Raw genomic sequence first — 26,432 nt, forward strand, 5'->3', positions numbered from 1 at the left:
CAACATCAGTAAGTTCTGAAAGATGTTCTCCACCGCTGGAAACATAGTGACGGCTAAGAGAAGTTGTTTGGCGCCCGACTTTGAAATTGCTATTCATAATGCAATTAAAAATATTTGGCCAACAGTGCAAATTCATGGTTGTAATTTTCATTTGTGCCAAAATTGGTACAGAAAAATCCAGCAATTGGGCCTAACGAATGATTACAATAATGGTGAATCTGAAATTGGAAAATTTTTAGTTCTCACATTCGGTTTACCATTATTGCAAGATACTAACGATATTGAAGATTGCTTTGTATTTGATTTGTTAGAAAATATGCCATCTGACGATAAAGTCCAACAATATTGCGACTATTTATTATTATATTTTTCAAACATATTTTGTTTTAGAATTAAATGGTTATGACTATTATTTTATTAACACTTTTATTATATTTTAAAAATTTTGTTTTAAACGTAAATGATAATGATTATTGTTTTATTAATATTTTTATTATATTTTTCAAACCATTTTTATTTTATGTGTTAATATATTGCAAGACTGATATTTTTTACAGCAATACGAGTGGTATTAATTTTTTGTAGGAGTTAACACTATCTTTTATAGGAGTTAACACTATCTTTTGTAGGAGTTAACACTATCTTTTGTAGGAGATAGCACTACATTTGTAGAAGTTTACCATTCCCCGAAAAACACGGGTACCCGTGTAGTTCATTACACGTGTAATGGAGACCTCTACTTAAAAGCAAGAGTTGCATAAAAACATTATATTCTACATAATATTTAACATTTTATAAATAATAAAAACAGTTGACATAGTTACCAATTTTTTTTTTCATAACCCTAGAAGGGTAAAAATTTAAGTCAAAACTATTAGGTATTGTACGACGTTTGACATGTTTTTTAACATTTTTTTTAGGCCAAGCACAAGTATTATTTTTTGGTATCCAATGACTGGGAATGGCTTCAACAGTGTTTTCTTCTGTAAAATGTACTATTGTCCACATTTCTAAAACAAAAATATGTTATGATTTAAAATTTTAAAAAAGGTATGTTTATTATGTGTAGTAGTCAATATACTTACACATTTTAGATACATTTATATTTCATTATATCATATGTTACATATCATAGTATGTAATAACTTAATTATTAATACATCATAATGATTTAATTAAAAAGTAGGTATAATAAGAACATTTGCATCAATATTATTACTTAATAATAAATTATTTAGAGGTACTATCAGATTCATTATGCAATTGAAAATTATCTATAATAAAATTATGATCCTCAAAGTAATGATCTTCCAATTCTAAATTATTATCATCCATATCAGTAATTAAAGTATTTAAGGGAGGTGTTACTTCCTGATGAATACTTAAGTCAGGGCAATTATCATTATCTACTGCAGGAATTTCGTTAATGGAGTAGGCATCAGAATCATTGATCGAAACAAATTTGTAAGTATCTAGTTCTTCTCTCATCCTCCTTCTCTGTGTACGATGACTCGCTGATCTTTTATTCATATTGTTTTATTAGCTTAAATTCCTTTAAAGAAAAATAAATAATAATATGTATACTTTATAAGATGTAAATGTACCAATTTTGTATTGAAAAAATCTAATGCTTTTTAATAAATAACTATGCATTTTGGATCTTATTAGAATTTGTATTTATATAGCATTTTAATCAAAATATTACATATAATTAAATACTAGCTATAGTTAGCCTTTAGTTATTATGTATACCATAATGTATACAATAGGTCTAGGTAGTAGGTAATGTGTTTATAAGTTTCTACATTACAAAATATGTAAGACATAGGAAATTTGAGCTAAGCAGAACTACCTAATTGTGTTATTAGCCTTAATATTGGATCAATTTGACCTATTATTGAACTTAGAGGAAAGAACATAATATAAGTTTGAACGTTGGTTTTTTATGATATAAAAATATATACGTAAAATAGGTATAATAATTTAAAAATGCTCATACATATCTCACTTTCACTATAAATAATTCACTATAATATTAAAGCAAACAGCCGACAATTTGTTCTACCGAATTTGCTATTTTGTATGTTTGTACTTCGTAAGATAACTGCTCTTCGTTTTCTATCGTACTTATTACATCGTGTGGTAAATTTGAAGTGTTTAGACCAATTTTAATTTTACAGCCAAATAAGCTTCATATGGAGACATTTTAATGCCAGAATGATAAGCTCGGTTTTTCATAAGCTGAATGAAGTGAAGTCCTTGGCTCCAGTGTTAGTTTTTCATACGTTGTCAACATAATTTCAATATCTTGATTAGCACGTTCTACACTACCTTGAGTAGTGCCGGCGCGAGGGGTGTACATAAAGTGCAATCGCACAGAGCCTCGCACTTTTGGAACGGCCCTTGGGCCTCGCGATTTTAGACTTCATTATCCTAAAATATTTAGCGATTTTCAAGTAAGTGGGTACCTATATATACATATTATTTTAGTTATTAATCATTATCAATAAAATATATTATGTCCAACTTCTTAATTGGACATCCCCCCACATGTGTCATCTCCACTCGCCATAGGTGAATTAATCACAGTAATCACAAGTATCAAAAATTAATTCTAACTAATGATTGATAAAATGGCCCTAAGTACTATTATTTATACATTTACTTAAGCTACTAGCTACTTATTACAACATGTTGTAGAAAAATGGCATTTTAACGTGCACAATAGATTTTTACGGCAAATGCACTATTTATTTTCACACTTGGTCTTACGAACACATTTTAAAAATCCTTGGTCAGTACCTGTCGACTGTTCCTTTGCGACTGTTCGTAACGCCACTTCTGTGTCTGTTGGAACCTCGACAATTTGTATTAGGTTTTTCTGACATACCTACTGTGAACTGACTTCTGGCGTATAACTGCTTCAGAATTCCATCCCGAGCTCCTAATAGATAAGAACCATCACTTGTCACCTAAAAAAAATAAAATGTCTTACTTGTTAATATTAAACACATCAATTTTAAACTTATTTATTACCTCATAAACAATTGCCAGTATACCTCGTGCATCTAAACGTCCTTTATCTACCTCAGGAATTGGAACACGTATAGTTGAATGAACTGCCACCGGCAATAGCTTCTTATCCGACCATGTCATCATTTTTTTCGCTTGATTTTCAAGATTTTCCTTGGCTCTAGTTCGCATGACATTGGCGTTTTCGTCATTTAATTTGATAGTTGGTAAATTTATCACATATTGTAGTAAATATTCAATACCTTTAGGATCATCTATTAAATATTCCATTATTTTCTTAAATAATTTAAGGATACCAAGTTCTTCATTATAATACACATAATTTCCTGCTTTTTCTTCAGCTGCTATTAAATGTAATATTTCATTAAATTATTTCATATTATCTATCCAACGATATTCAATTTCGTTATTTGTATAACTTATTAAACCAGTTCCTTTATTTTCTGTTAGTATTGTAGGAAAAATCTGCTATTGTAGGATTTTTATTTTATTTTAGTATTGTTGGTGTTTTATTTGAATTCATTTTTTTCCAAATAGGACTAATCATTTTAATATATTTGTCATATTTACTTGATTTATGTTTTCCTGTCGATTCATCATTATTTTGATATATTACATCTGTTTCAATTAATATTTTTGCATAATTTTGATAATCTTCATTTGTATAAAATTCTGGTTTAGTAACATCTGAATGAGTTAACAATCTCCACATACTTGGAGTTAATATATATTTTTTTCCATTTAAAATTATATCATCAAAGTCAAACATTATTGAATATTTTCCAATCATGTGTCCGATATTTATTTTTCATTCCTAGACTCTGAAGCCGACGATGTGACTCAGTCAAATCAAAAATATATATAAAATATAGATAAAATAAGTGGTACTGCTTACAATATTTTAATTCAATACTTTAAAGGATGCTATTAATATTTTTTTATTTATTTTCTTCAATGATTTTCTATTTATAAAATCATTGGTATTTATGGTTATTAATTGTATTCTGCACTAACTGAAAATAAATAATAATTCAAAACTAAATCAATAATAATGTTATTTTAATAGGGCTATCTTTAACCTTGTTAAAATATACTGTACTCTTATTACCATTCATAAACAAAAAGTTTTTTTTTTTTCGTATTATACAACCACAATTAGATGATTACAAACAAATGGTAATAAGACATAATTAGATAAGTAAAAATAAAAAATGAATATATACGATTCTGAGTCTATATGGATATAAATATAAATATAAATAATAAGATATAAAAATGCATTAATTGGTTAACAAATATAGTTGGAGATATAAATAGAATTTATTGTAACTTATGTAACATAGTTGTCAGATTTCGATGTTTGTTTTAGTTTTAGGTTTAGATTACCCTTGACCAAAATATTGCTACTTCGATAACATTTGGATTTGCATACAGGAGATCTTCTTTTGTACATGAAAATGGGCAGTTTTGGTAGTTCAGTACCTAGGTGTTCCATGTATTGTTATTAAAAAGTATTAGGGATATTACTATTTTTTAAATGAACTGTAAATTGTTAATAGAATCATCAGAACCATATAGTTGTGATAATTTACAGAGAACTAAGACATAAAAACAACAATACATTTATATTAATATACGTACCTACTATAGAGTAAGTAGAGACAATAGTTATGTCCAAATGCGTAAAAAATCACTAAAATATGTGTTACATCGTAGACATCGTCATGCATGCTTATGTCCACAATCCACATGGAACTAGTGCGTGAGTTTTTCTCTTATGGCACATACGACATACAACACACATTTCAACATTTTCATTTTCATCCAAGGGAATTAAAAAAGAGACTTGTACAAATGGCAAATTTTCAAGTTTAGATAAACGTCTCTGATTTTATTTATTTATTTTATAATTCAACGGGATTAGCCCTTTTACAAATTTGAATGCGGTTTAAACCAATAATAAATATAGTATTAAGTAATTGTAGAACATAAAATTATTATGTACAACTAAGTAAAAAATAAAATTATACAAATAATTAAATATATATAAAAACATAAAGAGAATACTGGTTAACTAGGACCAATATTAGAATTATAATGTTTGTTAAAAAATATAATTGACTCAAATCTAAAAGTATCACTAGTTGTATTGAAAAAATCTAAGGCAGTGGAGACTAAATTAGCAAGTTTCAGAGCTCTAATAAAGAATGAGTCATTACTTGATTTGGACTTGAAGAGTGGGATGGCAAAAAGATCACGATTTCTCGAGTTGTAGGAGGGATGATATGAAATTGACCTGAGCTAAAAGCTCAAAGCTTACAATATTATAATTTAACAAGTCGTATACGAACATGATATCAAATAACTGACGTCTAAGCTGGAGAGAGTCTATGTTCACTAAATGTTGAACAACCATAATAAAGTCTTTAGAAATAGGTAAGTTTTTGACATAGGCAATTTTTTTTAGAAATTTAAATTGGATATTATCTAGATCATGATTGTAATTGGTTAATGATTGACTCCAAATTAGTGATGCATATTCTTGTTCAAATCGAACAAGGGAGAAATAAAGTGTTTTTATGGTAGTAGGGTTTTAAATTGTTGAGTGTTCCTAATTATGAATCCTAACATTTTATATTAAGCTTTACTTAGCATATGTTTATGATTAAGTTTGAAGGATAAATCTGAGCTAAAGTGAAAACCAAGATCTTTTATTGAATATGTTCTATTTAAGACTATATTATCCAATGAGTAATTGTAAACAATAGGATTTTTATAACGAGTAAATAAGACAATTTTGCATTATCCTATGTTTAAAGGCAGACAATTTTTTTGTGTCCAAATTAAAAATGAATCCATGTTGTTTTGTAAATTGATTGAATCATTAATTGAATTGATTTTCAGCGTCATTGGTAAAAAAGTGAACTTTTACGTCGCTACTAAAAATTAAGGGCAAATCATTTATAAATAATAAAAAACGTAGAGGTCCTAAGTGGGAGCCCTGTAGTACACCAGATAATACTTGAAACTCATTTGAAGTTTGAAAGGATATTTTTACAACTTGTGTTCGGTCATGCAGATATGAGACAATCAATTTCCATAACGGTCCAGAAATGCCGAAAGTTTTTAGTTTATATAAAAGAAGTGAATAATTTATCTTATCAAAGGCTTTCTGAAAATCGGTATAAATAGTATCAACTCGGTGGCCAATTTCAAAGGATTTTATACGGTCAGACTGATATATTAAGAGGTTAGTAGAGATAGAGTGTTTCGCTAAAAAGCCATGTTGAGAAGAAGTAATTAAATTCGAAAGTAACAATGATAACTTAGTGATGATTGATTCAAATAATTTTGGTATCAAAAACAATTTAGTTATTGGTCTGTAATTACGAACATTATTTTTACTACCAGATTTTAAAATAGGAGTAACAAAAGATTTTTTCCATATTTTGGGGAAAATACCATAATTAAGTGAACGGTTGAATAAAAAATGTGACGGTTTAACAAGGGAATGTTAACAAGATTTTAAAAACAAAGGTGGTATCCCATCTGGGCCTAAACCTGAATGTTCATTTAAAGAATCAAGCATTTCCAATATTTCTACTTCAGATATGTTCCAAGAGTTAATGTTAAGATTAGAATCATTAGGAACGTCGAAGTCAGAGTAGTCGACGTTTGAACCTGTATCAACAAAGACAGAAGACAAGTAAGCAGCAAATAAATGTAAAGTTTCTTCAATGGTATTCGATTTGTAATAATCTAGAAAAACTGTTGCAGGAATGTTATTGGAATTTGACCTAAGTGATTTAATGTATTTCCAAAATGATTTTAAGTTGTAATTAATGTTAAGCTCTAAGATGGAAATGAATTGATTATGAGCTAGTACCGACGAGTATTTAAATTTTTTACGCAAGTCAGAAAAGGTGTCATAATCAATATTAGAATTAGTTAGTTTATATTTTTTTTGGGCTAATTTTTTCAATCTAATTAAATTTCTCAACGATTTATTCGACCAGATAATATTTTGAACAGAGTTAGTATTCAACTGAAATTTTGGGACAAAAATATCAAAAGAATGAAGGATTATTTCATGAAACTTTAGAACAGCTGAATTCAAATCAATTGAATTAAGATTCGACATAAAATCTAATTTATACAAAAAAGAACTAATATTATTAAAGTTACAGGCTTTAAAATTATAAATGATAGGATTGGATGATATTGAGATACCAGTAGTTGTACGGACCTCACAAATTAAGTAAAGTACTGGGTGATAGGCATCTGGTAGAGGTGTTAATGAGGTACCAATTCGTACAGTGTTTATTTATACATTTTAGAATATCAAATCAAGAGTTTCATTTCAAAAATTAGGTACATTATTATACTGTTTAAGATCCAAATAATTTACAAAACTATTATTAATAATATTAACAGCTGGATTATAAGATAGTTCATTGTCTTGGGAAGTGAAGTTTGATAAATTAAAATCACCTATAAGTAAAATATTAGAATTAAGATGTAAATGTATAGTATTTTCTACAAGTTCGCAGAATTAAGTATAAATATTATAAGGAGAATTAGGAGGGATGTAAACACAACATAATAGGAACTTAGTGTTGTTAACAATTAATAAGACAAAAATATGCTCAATACTAGGTATACCGTCTGTAAGAATAAGCTCACATTTATAAGTATTACTAATTGCTAATAAAACCCCACCACCTCTTACAGCGTAGTCAGTTAATCTATCAAATCTAAAAATGTTATAGTTACTAATACCTAATTCATTATCAGAAATACAATTATTTAGCCAGGTTTTAGGTTTCAGGTTATGAAAAAAATCCAATTTTGCCCTAAGGCCCCTTACATTTTGATAAATAACATGCAACTTTAAAAATGTTGTTATTTTTTTCTTTCATTACAATTTTGGAAACTCCTCTAATGAATTTAATGGTTAAATCAGGCTCACTTGGAAGACGTTGGTTTAGTTCATTACGTAATTTATTCATGGAGTCTCTTTAAAGTTGAGTACGGTCCGAACTGATAGTAATTTGAGATGGTGCATTTTGACGTGATAGCTTGTTCTTACACTTGATAACATCAAACCGATTAGCAGGCGAGAAAAGATTATTTTTAATGGTCGTGGTTTATTATCATTACGATAATGCTTGAGACGAATGACCTTAAGTGGCACCGGTCTAGCGTCGGGTTCAGAGATAACTGAATAAATATATCTATTTACCTGTTCTAGATCATGAATAATACGGACTTCAACCTGGTTAGATTCATTTTCAGTAACATTATAAAGATTAGATTGGAGGCTCGAGCGTTTCGATCACTAATTTGATTAACTATAAAATCATTGTCAAATTATTTGGTTATATCTGTCGGATTGAACTTAACTTTCAAGTCTTCAACTTCAGTGAGAAGATTTTTTATAAGTAGTTTTAGGTCAGGTAATTCTTTAAAACCTTGATCACATGAAATACAAAAATATTTTAAATTCCTGTTCTTGAGTACAAGGCACTTTATTTCGGTCGCAGAAAGGACAGTGCATTTGTTATGAGCAGGTTGAGATAAACTGTCACAGTAAATTGGAGATTCTAAATCACCGAAGCAAGAATTACACACAAAAAAAGTTAAGGTAAGAGCCATTACGTGAAAAATTGAACAGAACGCAATAAAACGAATAAAACAAATTTAGAAAAAGATACGGAAAGATTCTGAAATCGAATCAACAATAAATCAACAAAGGTCTAGACTCGACGAATGTCTATGATCAACTGAATCTATTTTCAATCTCTTTCAAAATCTTATAGAACATTCTTCATTAAACCTACCAGCAAGTGTGCTACGGGTCGAATTAAATTAAGTCCTTATTTTTTCGCAGCTGATGATGCTTTCCCACTTTTTCCATGTGTCCTATAGTGGAGATAAGGATAAGAGTTCGAAAAATCAGATATTTAATCCTCCTTAGTCGCCTTAGTCGTGTCAGAAGAGTCGTGGAAAATTCGGCATAATGGCTTAAATTTTTTGAGTGTTTTGCTAACCTATGCTTTTGATGAAAACTATATTTCAAGTAGAATTTGTTTGGACAAAAAAAAATGAAAGAGGAATGGGACCGCATAATTTTGTACAAACAGTTATAGCTCGAGGTACAGACAATAACATTGCTATAAACATTTTTATGACTAGATATGTATTAAGTAAATAAATGAAAGACCGATTAATTTACAGGGTTGGTAAGTAGTTGGAAACAGCCGATTATGTATGGTTATTATATCCCAATCACACAAGATTTGTTACATTAAATTATTGAGCAACTGCATTATGTTGGGTTTAATGTCATTTCAATGGTTAGTGATATGGGTTCTTCAAACATTGGATTATGGAAAGCTTTAAACATATCTATAGAGAATACGTCCTTCAAGCATAAAATAACAAACCAAAACATCTATGTTTTTGCTGACGTCCCACATCTTTTATAACTAGCAAGAAATCATTTAGTTGACAAGTATAAAACTAATTAATTAATTAATATCTATTAAATATCAAGTAAATTATTATTTTAGAGGTTTTGTGCTTTCCAGTGGAAAATATATTGGAAAAGGTGTTTTCGGATAGTTATTAAATTTAAACTCTGGCCAAGATTTTAAATTGGCTCATAAATTTACAAACAAACACCTATTAGTTGTAGGGGACTGGTCGTATGAAAGTAAAATTAGCAGCACAGTTATTTTCATATACAGTTTCCAAAGCAATTAAATATAGGCGGAGAAAAAAAGTTATTAGAGGAATATAACTGGAAAAAAATAAATACTTATTTTATAAATGTATAATTGAGTACTCGTAATATAAAAATATTTAATTGGTATTTTTTATTATTTTGGAATTACATTTAATATAATGCTTGACAAAAAAAAAAATGTTTGTTTTTAAAAAAAAGGCTTCAGAAATTATTTTGCTATTCAACGATTGGTTTGATTCACTAAGCACTCAACATAAATTTGATACAGGAGTAAAAAGTTATGGCCTATATGAAACAAATAAAAATGATTTACTCGAAAAAATTAACAGTTTTATCAAGTCCATGAGAGTTCATCAAAAATAAAATATCTTTACTGCCATTTAAAAGGGTAAAATAGTTATGAATAACTTATATACATTTAAATTGTATCCAATGTATTGGTTCATAAGAACAGATAACTGTTATTTCTATTAATTTTAGTTACTAATATAGCCCTAAAAAATGTATTAATTGATATTAAAAACATGAATGGTGTCACATACATAATGACTAGAAAGTTGAACCAGGATATATTGGAAAATTTATTTAGTTTTCTAATGGGAATGGTCGGAAGTGATAATAATTACTATAATATATAAAATACTTTTTTTATTCTTCATATTTGTTATTAAAAAATTATTTTTTAACTAGGTAATTAGAAATGTTGAACAAACTGGCTTAAGGGTAGTGGCAACTATATGTGATCAAGATACAACTAATTGGAGCTATCACTATTTTGAATAACGAAACCCGGCTATTTCATCTTAAAAACAGGACCCAATACTACAGTGAATTTTATGAAGTGGAGTTGGAAACTAAGGAAAGGTTTATAAAAATGTATATTTTAAATTTAAAAAAAACTTTTTACACAAAACATAGTACTTAGGCTTTTATGTGGTAAAATAATAATAAAAAAAAATATTCATTTGACAAACAATAAACAATATGCAATTATCATTTTCAACAGGTTAAAATTGGTTCACCTTTATGATGTACCCCATTTAATCAAATGCACCAGGAATAATTTGGTCTCAAAAGATCTGACATTTGAAATGAATGGTAAAAAACGTGTTGCTAAGTGGAAACATCTTCTGCAATTATATGATGCTGGCAGATGTATACCGGATTAAAAAATGTTACCAAAATTAACGGAGAGTCATGTCATTACCGATACAATTTATAAAATTAAAGTCCGCTATGCAACCCAGGTGTTCAGTCAAAGAGTATCAGCAGTTATGAATTTCCTTGCTTGCGAGTTCATAGATTTTACAATTAATTCATAATTGCATTGAAAAATATTCAAAACATTTGTCTATATAACCCTTGAATTATAAAAAAAAAAATGTTGTTTCTTATTTCAGCAAAAAATATCATTGATCCTACTGCAGTGGATACGGCAAAAGTGGATCACTCCTATTAAAGGTAAGGTTACATTTAAATATATATATTTTTTTTTTGTTAGACTTCACTAGGCCAGTGCACACTATATTAATCAAAGTTAGGTAGATACATTGATAGATTACTAAAATTAAGTATAATATTTTTATTTTTATAGGGTTTCAAACATTGTCTCGAAGTCTTGGTGAAAAGGGTCGTTACTTCCAAGACATCTGAACCAGCATCCTCTAGAAACTATGGTTTATGTCGGACAACAGCTACAATCAAAATGGCATTATTTGACACCAAACAATTACATTGTCCACAACATGATGAACAATATACAAAGGAGATCACAAAATCCATAATAATATTGATGGTGAATCACTGGTGCTGTGATGTGGATCGTTTGCTTAGAGGAAAACTGTTGTTTCAACAGGGAGAAAAGGACCCGATAAAAAAACTGGCCTATATATGGTACTCAAAACATTAAAAAAAAAAAATCAGAGGCAAGTTTATTATGGTTTAAGTTGTATTAAACGTTATATTTATGTATATATTATTATTATTATTTTTTTTTTTTTGGTAAATGGTTTACATTTTTGTGTTATACAATATTACATGATAAAACTTAATAAATTTAAAATGATTTGTACAAAAGTATAAAAATGTGTTTTTTTTTCATTTCTTTATTAGGAATAATAATATTTAAAAGATGTACAATAATTAATAATATTTATTCAATGGAAAAATGGCTACACTGTTTTAGTTCGTTTCACAAACGCCCATATAGAGCGCTATTGATAGTTCAAAATGTTTAAATAGGAGTTGCCGATCTATTTTATATACTTATGTATGCTGAATACCTACCATTTGAACATATTGACATCCTACTTTATTCAAGCTCAGACCTCGTAAAAGTAATTAATTTGAATAGTAATAATCATAATAATAAATTGGATTTAATTGTATCTGAGAATGAGATATTAGAAAATAATCAAGCGGTGGAATCAATACATAAATGACCTTGATTATATTTGTAACCCTAATGACTATGATGTTAATAATTTTACAAAAGAAGTTATTATTTACATTGCGAGATTTGTTGTTTTAAAATTAACATCAGTTCTCCATTGTGAGATCTGCATCGAATCATTATGTGCAATTAATCAAGAAATGTTTTTGAATTCATTAATAACCATGAAAAATAGAGGTGGTGATAAAGGTGGTATTATGTACCCCAGTGATGACGTACTAGAAATTTGTTTTCAGACTGAAAAGCTTTAAAAGATGTATAACTTTGAACTAAAGCAATTAATACTATAGAAATCCAATCCAAAATTCCCAACTATGTTTTACACCATCGCAGAATATTTAGGTCTTTAAAATTTCATAGTGCTGAAAGTAATTCGGATCTCTCGGATCATCTTGCATTATTAATTAAATAAATATCTTATACATTATGTTAAACTAAAAATTAATCATAGAGCTCGCAATGAAAACCCATCTTTAAAGACTTGGTATAACAAGTTAGAGGTCAATGAAAAATAATTTGAATTATGTACCTACCTAATAATTTATATTTTGTATTTTATTTTATATATGTTGTAATTTTATATTTTATAATGCAACAACAAAATTGTAAAATTCACAATATTAAAATATTTAATGTGTAATACATTTTTATAATTTATCAATTGTTAATATATAACCATAGCCAAGTATAACCATTTAGTAATACATTTTTTTACCTTACAAATATGCAGAACCAATTTTCATGTTTAACTTTAACTTTATAAGTTATTATTATTTTTTTTTTTATTAATAAAAAATTACTCTCATCGACATAGGCCATTGGGATGCAGTTATAATTTAATGTAACTTATTTCTAATGAAGTACAGATAAGTTTGTGAACAATTTATATACGCTTTACTGTTTGTTTTGAAAATTTGCTTTTATTATGAATTCGTTATTCGATGGTGGCTGCTAATGATGATCTGTTGTAACCGAGAGATTCTGAGAGGTGTTCCGGGAGTTTTGAGGACAATCTTGATTCTATGTATGTTTGTCATTCCTCCGTCATTATGTGTTTGATTGTAAGACAAGTTCTACAAGATGTGCATACCGAGGATCATTTTTACTCATTAGGTGATTTTGAGTGATTTGAGTGTGCCCGACCCGGAGTCTTGTTAGGATGACCTCGAACTTTCTTGGAAGGTCTGTGGAAAGTGGCCATATGAAAACATCCTGTTTTATTTCGTGTAGTTTCGTGCAAGTGGAATTTCAGTTTGTCTGCCACATATTGGTATAATAAAGTTTAATTAAGGGTATGTAACGTCACAGCATTTTTTGCATTAATATTATTATTATCACCAACATACCTGTACCCATATTACCACTAATGAGTATGCGCGCGCTAATGCAGAAGTGACCGCAGTGTTATACAATAAATGTTCCCCGTTCCCCCCTTCATCATGCAGTGTTCGTCGCCGACGTGCCGCGGTTGCCCGCTGCCCGTCACCTACAGCGCTTTCGTCGCGTCCGGCGGCACCGCACCAGCGGAACAACGCTGAAATCTCCCTGAAAATATTGTAACAATCCCGCAATAAGACGACACTGACCTGCCCCACCAACAACAAAAAGCTCCGCCGCCGGCAACAGGCCACCGCTGTCGCCGGGTCTCCGCTCAATACGATTCATTCTTTTCTCACGGCTCTACACCTGCCTGGTCCACGACGGTCCACTTGCCCCAACCAACGACGACGCACAGACCACGCGGCCAACCAATTGTTTGTTCTTCACCCGATCTGACTATACACACGCCGATCGCCATCATCATTATTAGACACCGGCGCCTACTTACCATGATGGGCTAAGTTCGACAAGGAGGGCCCGGGCGGCGGCCAACAATTGCTCCAGCCACAACAGTCAAAAGTCGTATTATATGTTATTTCCCCTGTCCCCCCCTTTACAAGCACGTAGGCCACAGGTTACGTGTAATTCACGCTCGATAACCTGTGCGCTAGAGGAGCGTCGCAAGACGCGGGTCCCTCACAATAATTTCCCCTGTTTTTGGCTTGAACGAGCCCGGCACGCTTTCCCGGTAACCCTGTGAGGACGCACCATGAGTGTGTCGCCTCCCGTGGGCCGGGAAAGCATGCGACAAATTATTATATTATATTGTAATTGCCACATTCTGGCTCCCCATTCATATTATTAAAAGTTCTATAATTATATTATTATTGCCACGTTCTGGCTTCCCATTCAGATTATTAAAACTCTGATATTATTTTGTAATTGCCATGTGCCACCATATTATATTATCTTGCATTTTCCGTGCGCCAAAATTATTATATTCTTTTATGATTGTCATATTATTATTATTTGTAATGTTAAAGTTCAACCTCCTACTGTAATACCCATTTTAATATATTTTGTTAATAGCCCGAAATTATTATTTTTAAATATTATATTTTATTTCTCCTCATAAATCCTCGGCATTCAATTGTCGTTGCGTGTAACAAAGCCTATGAGCTCCACCGACTTGGCCCTCGGGTCATCACGCGGTGCGGCTCATAGGTCACGGTGTAAGTTTTCCGCTTACATCGTGGGTGGTTTACGGAGCCCTAAAAAGCTCTGGATTCTCACAGGTATTACATCTTGTTTTGTTACAAGTTGAACTGTTGTTGTTGAGGGGTTCATAATTGCATTTTTTGATGCCTTATCAGCCATCTCATTTCCGATGATACCACAATAACAAGGTATCCAGCATAACTGAACAGTGACTCCTTTTGCTCTTCCGTATTGTAGCAAATTTTGTACATGTATGTTTATTTCATTTGTGTTGTGGCATTTATTATATTGTTTATCGCGCTAAGAGAGTCTGAGAAGATTGTAGTTTTTTGAATGTTTGAGGACTGATTGAATACTTTTGAGAATTGTGAATGATTCTGCAGTGAAAATTGAGCTTGTATTGGGTAGCTTAAATATAAGTTTTGTGTTATCCCAGATTACCGAAGCACCGACTCCCGATTGGCTTTTTGAGGCATATGTGTAGATTTTTTCGCCCGATAAGTTATGTAAAATTTGAAGATAAAGCCACTTATAGGTTTAAATATTTGAGGAATTTTTTTTTAATTCTTTTTAATTCATGATGGTGACAATTGAGTGAATCCAGGGGGGGGGGGGGGTTGGGAAAAATTAAGGGGGGATGTCGGAGGTCTTGAGATTGTGGAGCTTCAATAGTGTTGTTAGTTTTTGTAAATTAGGAGCGATCTTAACAACCTCCAATCAGAAGAATATAAACAATTAAATGGAGTGCCACAATGTTCGTCTCTGTCCCCTACGCTATTTCTCATCGCCATTAACAGTATCACTAATAATATAAAATTATCAGTTAAAGCAACTCTATGCGCCGATGATTTTAATTTTTAATCGCAACGTAGAAACTGTTAGAGATATGCTACAAAATACAACCAACAATAACCTCATTGAATGATCAAAAATGACGGTCATCAATTTCTCGCTCGAGACATCCTAATGCATCGTATTCACTAAAAAGCAGAAAAACAAATCACTTTTTATAAAAATGGGTCAACATCAAATCAAGGAAAAAAACACAAACAAATTTTTTGGAATAACCCTAGATTTTAGATCAGCATGGACACACCACATTAACAACCTAAAAGACTCCATCGCCCCTCGATTAAACATAATAAAAATACTTTCACACACGTCATGGGGGTCAAAAACAAACGCAATATTACAAAAATATATAAATATCTAATCATGTCCAAATTAGACTTTGGCGCATACATATGGGGATACACGGAAAAAAATCATGAGAAAAGTGGATATAATATACAACGCAGCTCTTCGAATGGCCATTGGAGCATATCAGTCAGGCGCTATCCCTAGCATAATTAACCTTGCAGGAATACCCCCTCTAGAAGTAAGAATACTACAGATAGCCCTCAAATATGAGTTAAAAAAGTATTTTAAAATTAGTATTTGAATTTAAGTACAGATAGTTTGAGAATGTATTTCAAAAGTATTTTAAATACTTAAATACGTATTTGAGTACCTACTTAAGAAGTATTTGAATAACTTTACTCAAGCATTTACAAGACTGCCTAATAAGATATAATTTATCATGCTTTTCATAAATTTTCTTTTCTAACCTGTAAAAAATGATGGCGCAATAAGAATTTAACAAAAATAGTGAAGAATAATTACAGATTTCAATATAGGAAATAATAATATATTTATAAAAACATAGGTAAAACCTATTACAATAAAGTAACAAATTTACGACAATTCAATATATTATTATGTGTAATAAACTAATAAATCGATTTTCTATTACCGAAAAGGCTACACTGTAAAAATCCGTCACTTTATGCATCAACCAAAACTTGGAACGGCTCCTCTATCTTACTCTATGTTGTGACATCTATAATTTCATAATGCATCTCTAGTTTTCAAAGACACATCAACATTATTCTTATCATTATTATTTTATTTATTATCACATAAAATAAGAAAAATACAAAACACTGACCCGGTTTACTGTATCAATTGTTTGGCTCTAATATTTTCATTGAAACGTTTTTAAAGTTTTCCAAATATAGCATAAGATACCGATTGTTCAATAAGGTTCAATGCTTGAATTAATGTTAGACTTAAAATTTCCTCTCCACAATATTCTGTTAAATCATAATTTATCTGAGAAAATAAGTCTGAATTTCTACTGTAGGTTGACTATGGGATGTACTTTCTTGCAAGTCAAGAAATAAGGGAGCTGGATTATTTTCAGTTGCTTCATTAATAGATACAATATGTGAATGACTTTCATTTGTCTGCTTATAAAATTATAATTTAAAATGGTGGTATATGAAGATATTGTTATATTTTTTCTGAAGTCATAGTTTCTGCCAGTTGTTTTAATGGATTCAAAATACATAACAAACGTTCAATAATTAACTGTTCCTAAGTGGTTAAAGGTACGTAACATATTTTGATGTTAAGGAGTGGTTAGTATAGTACGCAATGCTTCATGCTATGTTTTATAAAGCTTAAACACGGAAGTAAAGACTACCAACGAGTGTCAGACTTAAATTAATTAAACAAAGAAAGTTTCATTTTGGGACTGTCATGAAAAACTGATCACACTTTTACTGAATTTTGTGAGCAAAACTTAACAGGTGGTAGTGCATTAGTTACACCCGTATTTAAAACATGCTCAAAACAAGGCACGTTTTTAAACGATAAACTATCCAAGGGTTTTAAAATGTTACTTCCACAATCTGTTGTTATTTCGACAATTTTAGATTCATCAATTTCCCAGTTCATCCAAAATTTCTTTTATCTTATTTTTAATGTTAACACTGTTGTGATCAACATTCAAATAAGATCAGGACTGCGCGGTGGACCGTTTTGCGTCCGTTTCGCGTAGCCGGTTTTTGATTGGTTCCCCGAAACATCAGTAAAAAGAGGTGCGGTGCAGGAAGTTGTTTTGACTGCGCGACCAGTATGGGTTACAGACCAAGGATCAAACATCAAAAGTGCACTTGAAGGAGGTACACGTATCAACTGTGCTGCTCATATGTTAAGCAGCATTTTAAAACATACACTTGACACTAAATTTGTGTCAGAGAAGACGAAAATTGTGTCATTAGACCAATTATTAATTTGATTCATGCATCTAAAACTCTGATTAGATATATGAAGTGGACTGGAGATATAAATAAGCTTTCAATTACTTTATTCTGCCAGCTTAAAGCGTGACTATGATCATTAACATATCTAACAAAGTACTCCCTCATATCTTTGGCACTAGTTGAAGAATTTACTACTCCTCTTCTTTCAGTTATACACTCCAAAGGACAACTGAGAGTGTGTTCGATGTTATATCCGTCCCGACGTCGAATAAAATTATGTAAGACACAACATGCTTTTGTGATAGTAGAGCCATATCAGGATCAACTAAAATAGGTACTAGTTTGGAAAACTCTCCATTTTTGAGATAAAATGCCAAATGAACATTCTATTGTTTGTCGGGCCCTTGATAGCCGGTAGTTGAATATCCTTCTTTGGTCATTTAATGACCTACCAGGAAACGGTCTTAACAAATTGTTATGTAGGGCGAAAGCTTCATCACCCACAATTACAAATGGTTGAGGTTCACCGAAATCATCACCTGGTAAATTGTTATCTGGAGGAAAATTAATTTGGTTTGAATACAGTTTTTTCCCAAAAGACGATATTTTAAAAATGTTGCAGTCGCTTTCTTTTCCATAAGAACCAACATCTATTATTCGGAAAAAATAGTTTGAATCACAGACTGCCATACGAATAAGTGAATAATATTGTTTATAGTTATAATATAGTGTCCCACTATTTTTTGGACATTCCACCCTAATGTGTTTGCCATCAACAGCTCCAACGCAAATAGGAAATTTTGATGTTTTAAAATATCCATTTGATATTTCTAGCAAATCTTGAGTAGTAGGTGCTGCCATTTCAATGGGTTGCAATATTTGCCAAATAACATCACACGTTTCCAAAACTATTCTGGAAATTGTTGACACACCCACCAAGAACTCAAAATGTAGCGCGGTAAAATTAGTTCCAGTAGCTAGGTATCTAAAAAGAGAAGCATTCAAATTTAGCTAATTTTAGATTAGTTTTTGAATTGCAATAAAATATGAAAATCGCTACATGAAAAATATCGAGTGAATATCCAATATTCTAATAATTCAAACTTCGGATTAAAATTTTAATTTGACATTTCCGTTGATATTTTTAATTAAAGATAGACAAACTTATAAGTAGGTAATCTCGTAGGAATCTTGTATTGCATTTTCAAATCTTAGATTTAAAAAAACAAAATTTATGAATTTCTAACCCAAAATAATTTGCACATTTTCGTCATTTTTACGTATTTTGTCAAAAGCCAAACTTTAAGTGCTTGTTAAATTGTGACTGTTTTAATATTTTTAAAATTTTTTTTGTAGGGTAAAAAACCGTGAAAATGTAATCCGAGACGCCTGGTATATTGTTAATATAGTGGTTGAAAAATATTGAAAATACATAGGCACAATTTTTTTTATAAGCATTTAAAGTTTAAATTAAGAAAAATTTAAAATTATTTTGTAGTAAAAATGTATAAAATGTTCAAATTTTATAGCTAAGGATTGAAAATTTAAAACAAGGTTTAACGTAAATAGGTTATAATATAATAATAACTTCTTTTACAATAATATCATCAAATATACTAAGAAAAAAGGACATCATTATAAAATCATTATCGAATATTATGTTAAAAATTGGATTCACTTTCCCATCGAATAAGATACTGAAGTGGAAAATCGAAGTGTTATTTCGACTACTTATCGTGTACATAGAAACAAAAAATAAAGTGACTAATTTCAAGTCACTAGTATGTGTAAACTTTTATTAGGCCTATTTTACAGAACCCTACTTACGAGTTACGAATCAGTATACAATAATTATAAATATATTATTTTACCTTATCGTCACTGTTAACCTTTCTTCAGGATTTATAGAAATACGCATATTTGTATTCTGTTTTTGTATATATTTTCCAACCAGCAAAATCTAGATCTAAAATACATTGAACTAAATTAAAAAAAACTAAATCCATTGAGTTTAGTAGTTTAGTTACTATTTATAAAATATTGTATAGAATGACTTAATATTATTATTTTTATTAACTTACTAGTGTATCAAATGACGTTATTGACATAGGAAAGTACTTAAAAAATTCTTCAGGATATTGCCGAAGTGTCAAAAATGTGACTTGAAATTGTCCTTCTTCAATTCTTTTCATATTTAATGGGTGTACCCAGTGGCGTATATCTATGTTCTCAAGTAATGTAACTGCATGGGTTGTCACAACTCGGGGTGTGTGGGGGACTGGATGGGTTGGTGTCAATGTGTTGTGTTTTCGATATAAAATGTAAATTATTTATAGATACTTGATGTTTATATAAAACATAAAAGTAAACCTTGAGAGTACTGAGTAGTTAGTAGGATCATAGAACAATATAGAAGCGAAACTCGATCAGCTGACGGGTGAAGTGTTTACCTATGATTTGAAGTTCGAACAATGAAACTGTTTCCGTACACCAATATGATGTTATACCCGTATTGAAAAACCGTTTCCAAAATCAGTTAATATTTTTCATGTTTACTACAATACTACCAGTTATATCGATATCAGTCGTATCAATTTAAATTCTATTTTTAATTTTTACTTATTAGTTTTTGTATACAGTTGTGGCGCACAGTGGGTCGAATGAGTTATCACGAACAGATCCCTGCGGCCAACTGAGCGCTAGTTATAAATGACGACTCGGATAGAGTGAGTTTATGAGTTAACTTTATTTTACACCTTTAGCGAAATATATTAACAATGGCCGTAGGCCAATAAATACAACACAACGAAGGCCGGAGGCCGGTCACACGTCGGGGGGACGACTCGAACGAGTTAAAAACAATGAGACCGCACGGAACGTCGGCGGGTGACGACAGGTCGCGTGCACTTGCCTGGTATGCCGTGACCCGGTGGGTCAGCGCGAGCAGCAGGACGAAGCGGGACCGTGTGGCGTGCACCGGCGTTAGAAACACGTGGTCGTTACTACGGAGGAGAGAAAATGAGGCGTAGGACTCTATGCGCCGACGGTAGAGCAAAAACTAGGACGAGGCGGCCGTCCGGCACTTCGTCGTCCCTACGGACGCCGCAGTGCCGGGCGGTGCTGCCAACCGCGGCGGTGTGACCGACAGGGGAAAATGTTGTGGTGGGCAGTGGCTCACCACACAGTGTTATTGTATCACGATTCTCATTTAATTTATTTTTTCCAACTATTACTACTCTTTCTTAAGAGGCTTCTGAATCATTTACAATAATTATTTAACTACTAAATTATTTAACAATGAGTGACAATAAAATAAAAAAAATGTCATTGCGGTCGTACTCAAGCAAATTTGAACAATACAAATTGGCTTCGACATTTAGAAAGTTGTACAATTATGAAGACATTAAAAGATACGCGATCTATAGCATCATTTTACACGAAAAAACCAAAACTTGAACAAATTAACTTCGGTAAGTTGGAATTTAAATTTTTAATACTATATTTAATTAAGTCAGTTGCGTATTTATGGGTGAAAATTAGAAATATATCTGCCCCTTGACCTTTTTTTCATTGTTTATTTTTTATGTTACATATTACAATTATATAAGGTTTATGTAATTAGTATTTTACACAATTTTAAAGTACATTATAATATAATGTAGTTAATAAACTAGTTAACCTATGTGTGTTTAATTACATTTATGAATGTTAGTTAAGATACTTCCTAATAATTGTAGATAGCTTCACTAAAATTATTCAGAATTCAGTTTTAAGTTTTAATACCTATTATTATTATTATTTTTTTTGAATGAATTTTTTCATTCGAATGCAAAAAATACTAGTGAACTAATGCAATTAGATGCTGTTGATGTCCAACCTATCTTGACTACCCAGCAGTTAAATTCTCCAAAATTATTAAACAAAGATTTATTTAATAACAACCCCATAAAATTGGAATGCATTGAAGGTAAATACATAATTTTAAAATTATTATGCAGCATGTGTGTTTAATTATATTTATGAATGTTACCTACTAATATCAATAATAATTTTAGTTTGCTTCACTAAAAATTATTCAGTTAATAAAATTATTTTTGTTTTTTTTTTTTTTTTTTTAATGAATGCAGAAAATACTAGTGAACTAATGCAATTAGATGCTGATGATGTCCAACTTATCTTGACTATCCAGCAGTTAAATTCTCCAAAATTATTAAACAAAGATTTATGTAATAACAAACCCATAACATTGGAATGCATTGAAGGTAAATACATAATTTTAAAATATATTATGTAGTATGTGTGTTTCAGTGTTTGTATTTGTATTTTATTTTTATTTTATAGAAAAAGAAAAGTACTTATTTTTGGACAATGATCCTGCTCAGTTTTGTTTAGTAAAAGATCTTTCATATGAATTGATATCAACAATTTTGGAGTTAGGTCCTTGCCAACCACAACCCGAAGAACTTCCTGAACAATGTTATCCAAAAAGAAAAGGCTATAGATTTATTCCAAGCTTATACAAAAAGAAATTACCAGATGGGTCAGTCATTAAAAGAGATTGGTTGTCATATTCTAAATCAAATATGCGAATGTTTTGTTTAAGTTGTATGTTATTTCCTGGAAAAGGCAAAGAAACCCCAAATAAAGCTTGGATTCTAAATGGTTTTGAAAATTGGTCAACGTGTTCTCTCAGTATTACTGGCCATGAGGTGTCATCAGCTCATGTTTTTTCATCAATAAAACAAAAAATTAGACAATCTTCCTTACCACTTATACCTTCACTTACATCTAAAAAAAAAGAAGAAGTATTTATGAACCGTGAAATAATCAAAACACTAATTGATATTACCTTATACTTGGGACGTCATAACATAGCATTTAGAGGCCATAAAGAAGATCGGCAAAGCACTTTAAAAGGGAATTTTAGAGATTTATGCTCTCATTTCAAAATATTTTTTTCTATATAAAAAATGTTGGCATACTAATAACTAATATACTATCAAAAAGTCAAAATGCTACCTTCAATACTAATAAAAAACTTGTATGGTGTGCAAGAATACTAATACTATTATTAGTTTTTATTCATTACGTACATTTGTTTAATCAAATGTTGGGTGGTGTCACGACCTCTATGGGCTGACAAAGCGGAGGCTTCAATTGAAGAGTCTGAACCACATTGTATCATTTTTACAATACGAAGTTATTCATCTCCATTAAGTAATAACACGTGCATGTGTCTTTTTATAAAACAACTGTCCATTTTCCATTTGAAAAGGCTTACATTGTTTTTTAAAGTTTGATTTCTAATTTTTATTAGAAATATTTCCGGGATTAATGTTGAATTTTAAATAATCCAACACATTTTTCACATATACGTGTTTACGTTTTTTTTCTCCAAATGTTCGTTATTGCTGTTACATACATTTAAAACTAAAATATAATATGATATATTAGACTCTTAGCGGAGCGAAGAATATGTTAATTTTACTATAATGATTTATGTTTTAGATTCGTGGGTGATGAATTTATTGATTTTACAATTATGTGTGTTTGTAATTTTTTTATTTTTATTTTTTTGTTGTGTCTATATCCACGATATCTAGTCGAAATAATGCTTCGATTTTTGACTTCAGTAGCTTTTTTAAAAGAAAAGTAAATCTAATTGGTACTTTAGTCTGGTAAAAATTTTCAAACGCGTCGCAAAAAAATTAGAGACATTTTTAGTTTTTTTTCCTATTTTCCAATATCAATAAAATTTTATTCATTGGGTAAATAATCGTGAAAATTTAATACGAGGTTCCTAATAGTAGTTGAAAAATATTAAAATAATAGTCACAATTTTTTTTATAAGCATTTAAAGTTCGAAATTCATAACAGTTTTTCTTTTTAAATCTAAGATTTAAAATTTTTAGCAAGAAACCTCGTAAGTTTATCTAATTTTATGAAAAAAAAAACCACTACCAGTAATTAAAATTGAATTCTTATGACCGTTTGAAGTTCAAATTTTTACAACATTGGATATTCACTTGATTTCTCGTGTAGCAATTTCTTATTTTGTTGTAATTAATAAACGAATAACTGTAGATACTTTAAGTTTAAACTATATGTCTATTTTATCAATTCCTTACTTACTTCATACAATGTTCAAAACATTTTGAATCTTTCATGAGTTGTTTACGGACTATGTTATCCCATTTAATATATTCACCATCACCATTAATGAGTACTTTTTTTAATCTCCAAGTGTATTTCGTACTAACTTCAGCATGTGGCAAGCTTCCCATAAAATATAAGGTGGTTTGATTTCTAGCTCAGAAGAAGTTGGGGAAAAATTAAAACAAAGCTTAAAGTTTTCAGTATGATAATCAACATTGGCTCCCATTATTTTGCACATAGACATATTAGTCGAAGCTCCGTCAAAAGTGATTGATTAACACTTTGCTCCAGTTTCTGCAAACAATTCTAAACATTTTGTTAAGAGGTTTGCTTGTTCAGTTCCGGTAAGACTATGAATCAAAAAGTATCCTGATGGAATCTTCCAATGTCCATTTATACAAGTCACTAAAAAAAAACTAAAGCATTACTGGCTTCTAGAACATTATCTGTAATATTATCACCTCCGGTCCCTAAATCAACTCCTCCATAAAATGTTCTTCTTGTAGAACTACAGACTATACGATTTAGTATTTACCATGATTGTTTCTAATTTATATTACTCTCATAACGTCAGAAGTGTAACCGTAATGAGACTATTACAACCATAGTAATAAAGACTTTATTATTTATTTATTTAATATTAGTCTTTATTACATCATAAATTATTTCTGGTAGGCGCTTTTTCAAAATATGCAGTGATTTACAGATATTTTTGAATTGCTTATACCAATTTGAAAATCGTCGGGATTTAATCTTACAATTCACTTGGATTCTGGCATACGATGTCTTTTTAAAACATCTGATTGATTAAAATGAAGCGGGAGAAAATTTTTAGTAGAGATAACCGACCCAGCGTTAGGTTTAAATTGTGGGCCACTGCCCAGGGCCGTATTTACGCCTAGGCCCGTGAGGCCCGGGCCTAGGGCGGCAAATTTTTTGGGGCGGCAAATTTTGTAAGAAATAAAAAAAAAATTATATAAATGCACGAAATATTTATATGATTTCGCGTCTAAAAAATTTCGTCGTAAAATGTTATAGATAACATAGGTTATGATTAGGTATAAGTTTAACTATTAAGTATTACTAGATATAAGATTAAAGATTATTAAGATTATTTTAAGATTAAGATTAAAAATTTATACTGATAATGCCTAATTAGGATTTATAATTATTATTTGTTTTGTTTATAATGACTATTGACCTAATTTCATTAAAATGAAATGGATTTATTAGAAATAATTACAAATTTTTTTTCTTGGGGTAGGGGCGGCATATTTCAAAGGGCCTTGGGCGGCACTTGTTCTAAATCCGGCCCTGCCACTGCCACCACAGCAACATCGTCCGCAAAGGCTACCAATCTGACACCGTCGCGTACTGGAAGCCGGAGAACACCATCGTAGAAAAGGTTCCAAAGTGTCGGCCCCAGGACCGAACCCTGCGGAACTCCACATGTTACGGGAATGTTCAAGTCTTCGCCGATTATGAGCTTCCATATACGACCTTAGAAATTTAATCAGGTAGTGCGGGACAGAAGATCTCCGTAGCGCCTCGTCGATGAACCTTCAGGGTGCTGAGTTGGTTAGGTTACATACCTAACCATATTTATTATAACCTAACCTTTACATTTCATTTATTTTAAAAAAATGCATAATAACCATGAACTAAGAAGATTAGGTACTAACTAAGATCTTCTTAATTCATGACATTAACTTAAATTTAAAAATATTGTTTACATAGAATGTATAGGTACTAAGTTTATAATATTTTTGTTATTACATACTGAATACAGTTTTGTTTTTTTCAATTTAACTTGTGGAAAATTAATGTAAGATGGTATTGTATTTTCAGTCCAAAGATCCACCATGTATTGAAAAACACTTAGAATCAGAAGAAGAAATTCAGCGATTTACAGCATTGAAAAATGCTCTTATTAATTAGAAAACGTTTATTAGATAAGCATTTACTACAGTTACAATCGAATGCCGACCCAAAAGTTACCAGTTAATTTACCATAAAATTAGTGATGTAAGAAAAAAAAACAAAATATTAAATTATTATGTTTTCCTAAGTCATTAATAACTGTATAGAGCAGATTATTAGGTTCTTAAAAATTTAAAATACAATTCTAATATTATACTCTAAAAGAAACCTTAAAATATTCTCTTAATAATTCCCAAGCTGGTAAAATATGCTAGATTGTTTACGTATGTTGAGCTACATAAAGTTAAAAAATATATGTGTAAAAACCTAAAAATCCGCTCTTCATTAGTATGTATTGGTTATTTTTATTATTACCTAAAATCATTGACAAGAATTTGTTTCAATATTACCTAGTTTTATTAATTTCATTGAAAAAATGTAATTATTGAATTCCTATTATTGTATTATTTTTGTATTATTTTTTTTTTATTTGTACTAT

General features: G+C 30.5%; 1 protein-coding gene across 1 annotated transcript; it reads right to left on the minus strand.

Moving 5' to 3' along the window:
• Positions 1 to 16,808: 16,808 nt before the first annotated feature.
• Positions 16,809 to 20,049, minus strand: LOC103307756. Its single transcript, XM_008180027.1, has 5 exons — positions 19,939 to 20,049; positions 19,729 to 19,817; positions 18,209 to 18,842; positions 16,972 to 17,056; positions 16,809 to 16,903 (listed from the first exon to the last, which is right to left on the minus strand). Exons 1-5 carry the CDS (start codon positions 20,047 to 20,049, stop codon positions 16,809 to 16,811), a joined length of 1,014 nt encoding a protein of 337 aa, XP_008178249.1.
• Between the last annotated feature and the right edge of the window lie 6,383 nt (positions 20,050 to 26,432).

The sequence above is a fragment of the Acyrthosiphon pisum genome, chromosome X (assembly GCF_005508785.2).
Source record: "Acyrthosiphon pisum isolate AL4f chromosome X, pea_aphid_22Mar2018_4r6ur, whole genome shotgun sequence".
NCBI classification, from domain to species: domain Eukaryota; kingdom Metazoa; phylum Arthropoda; class Insecta; order Hemiptera; family Aphididae; genus Acyrthosiphon; species Acyrthosiphon pisum.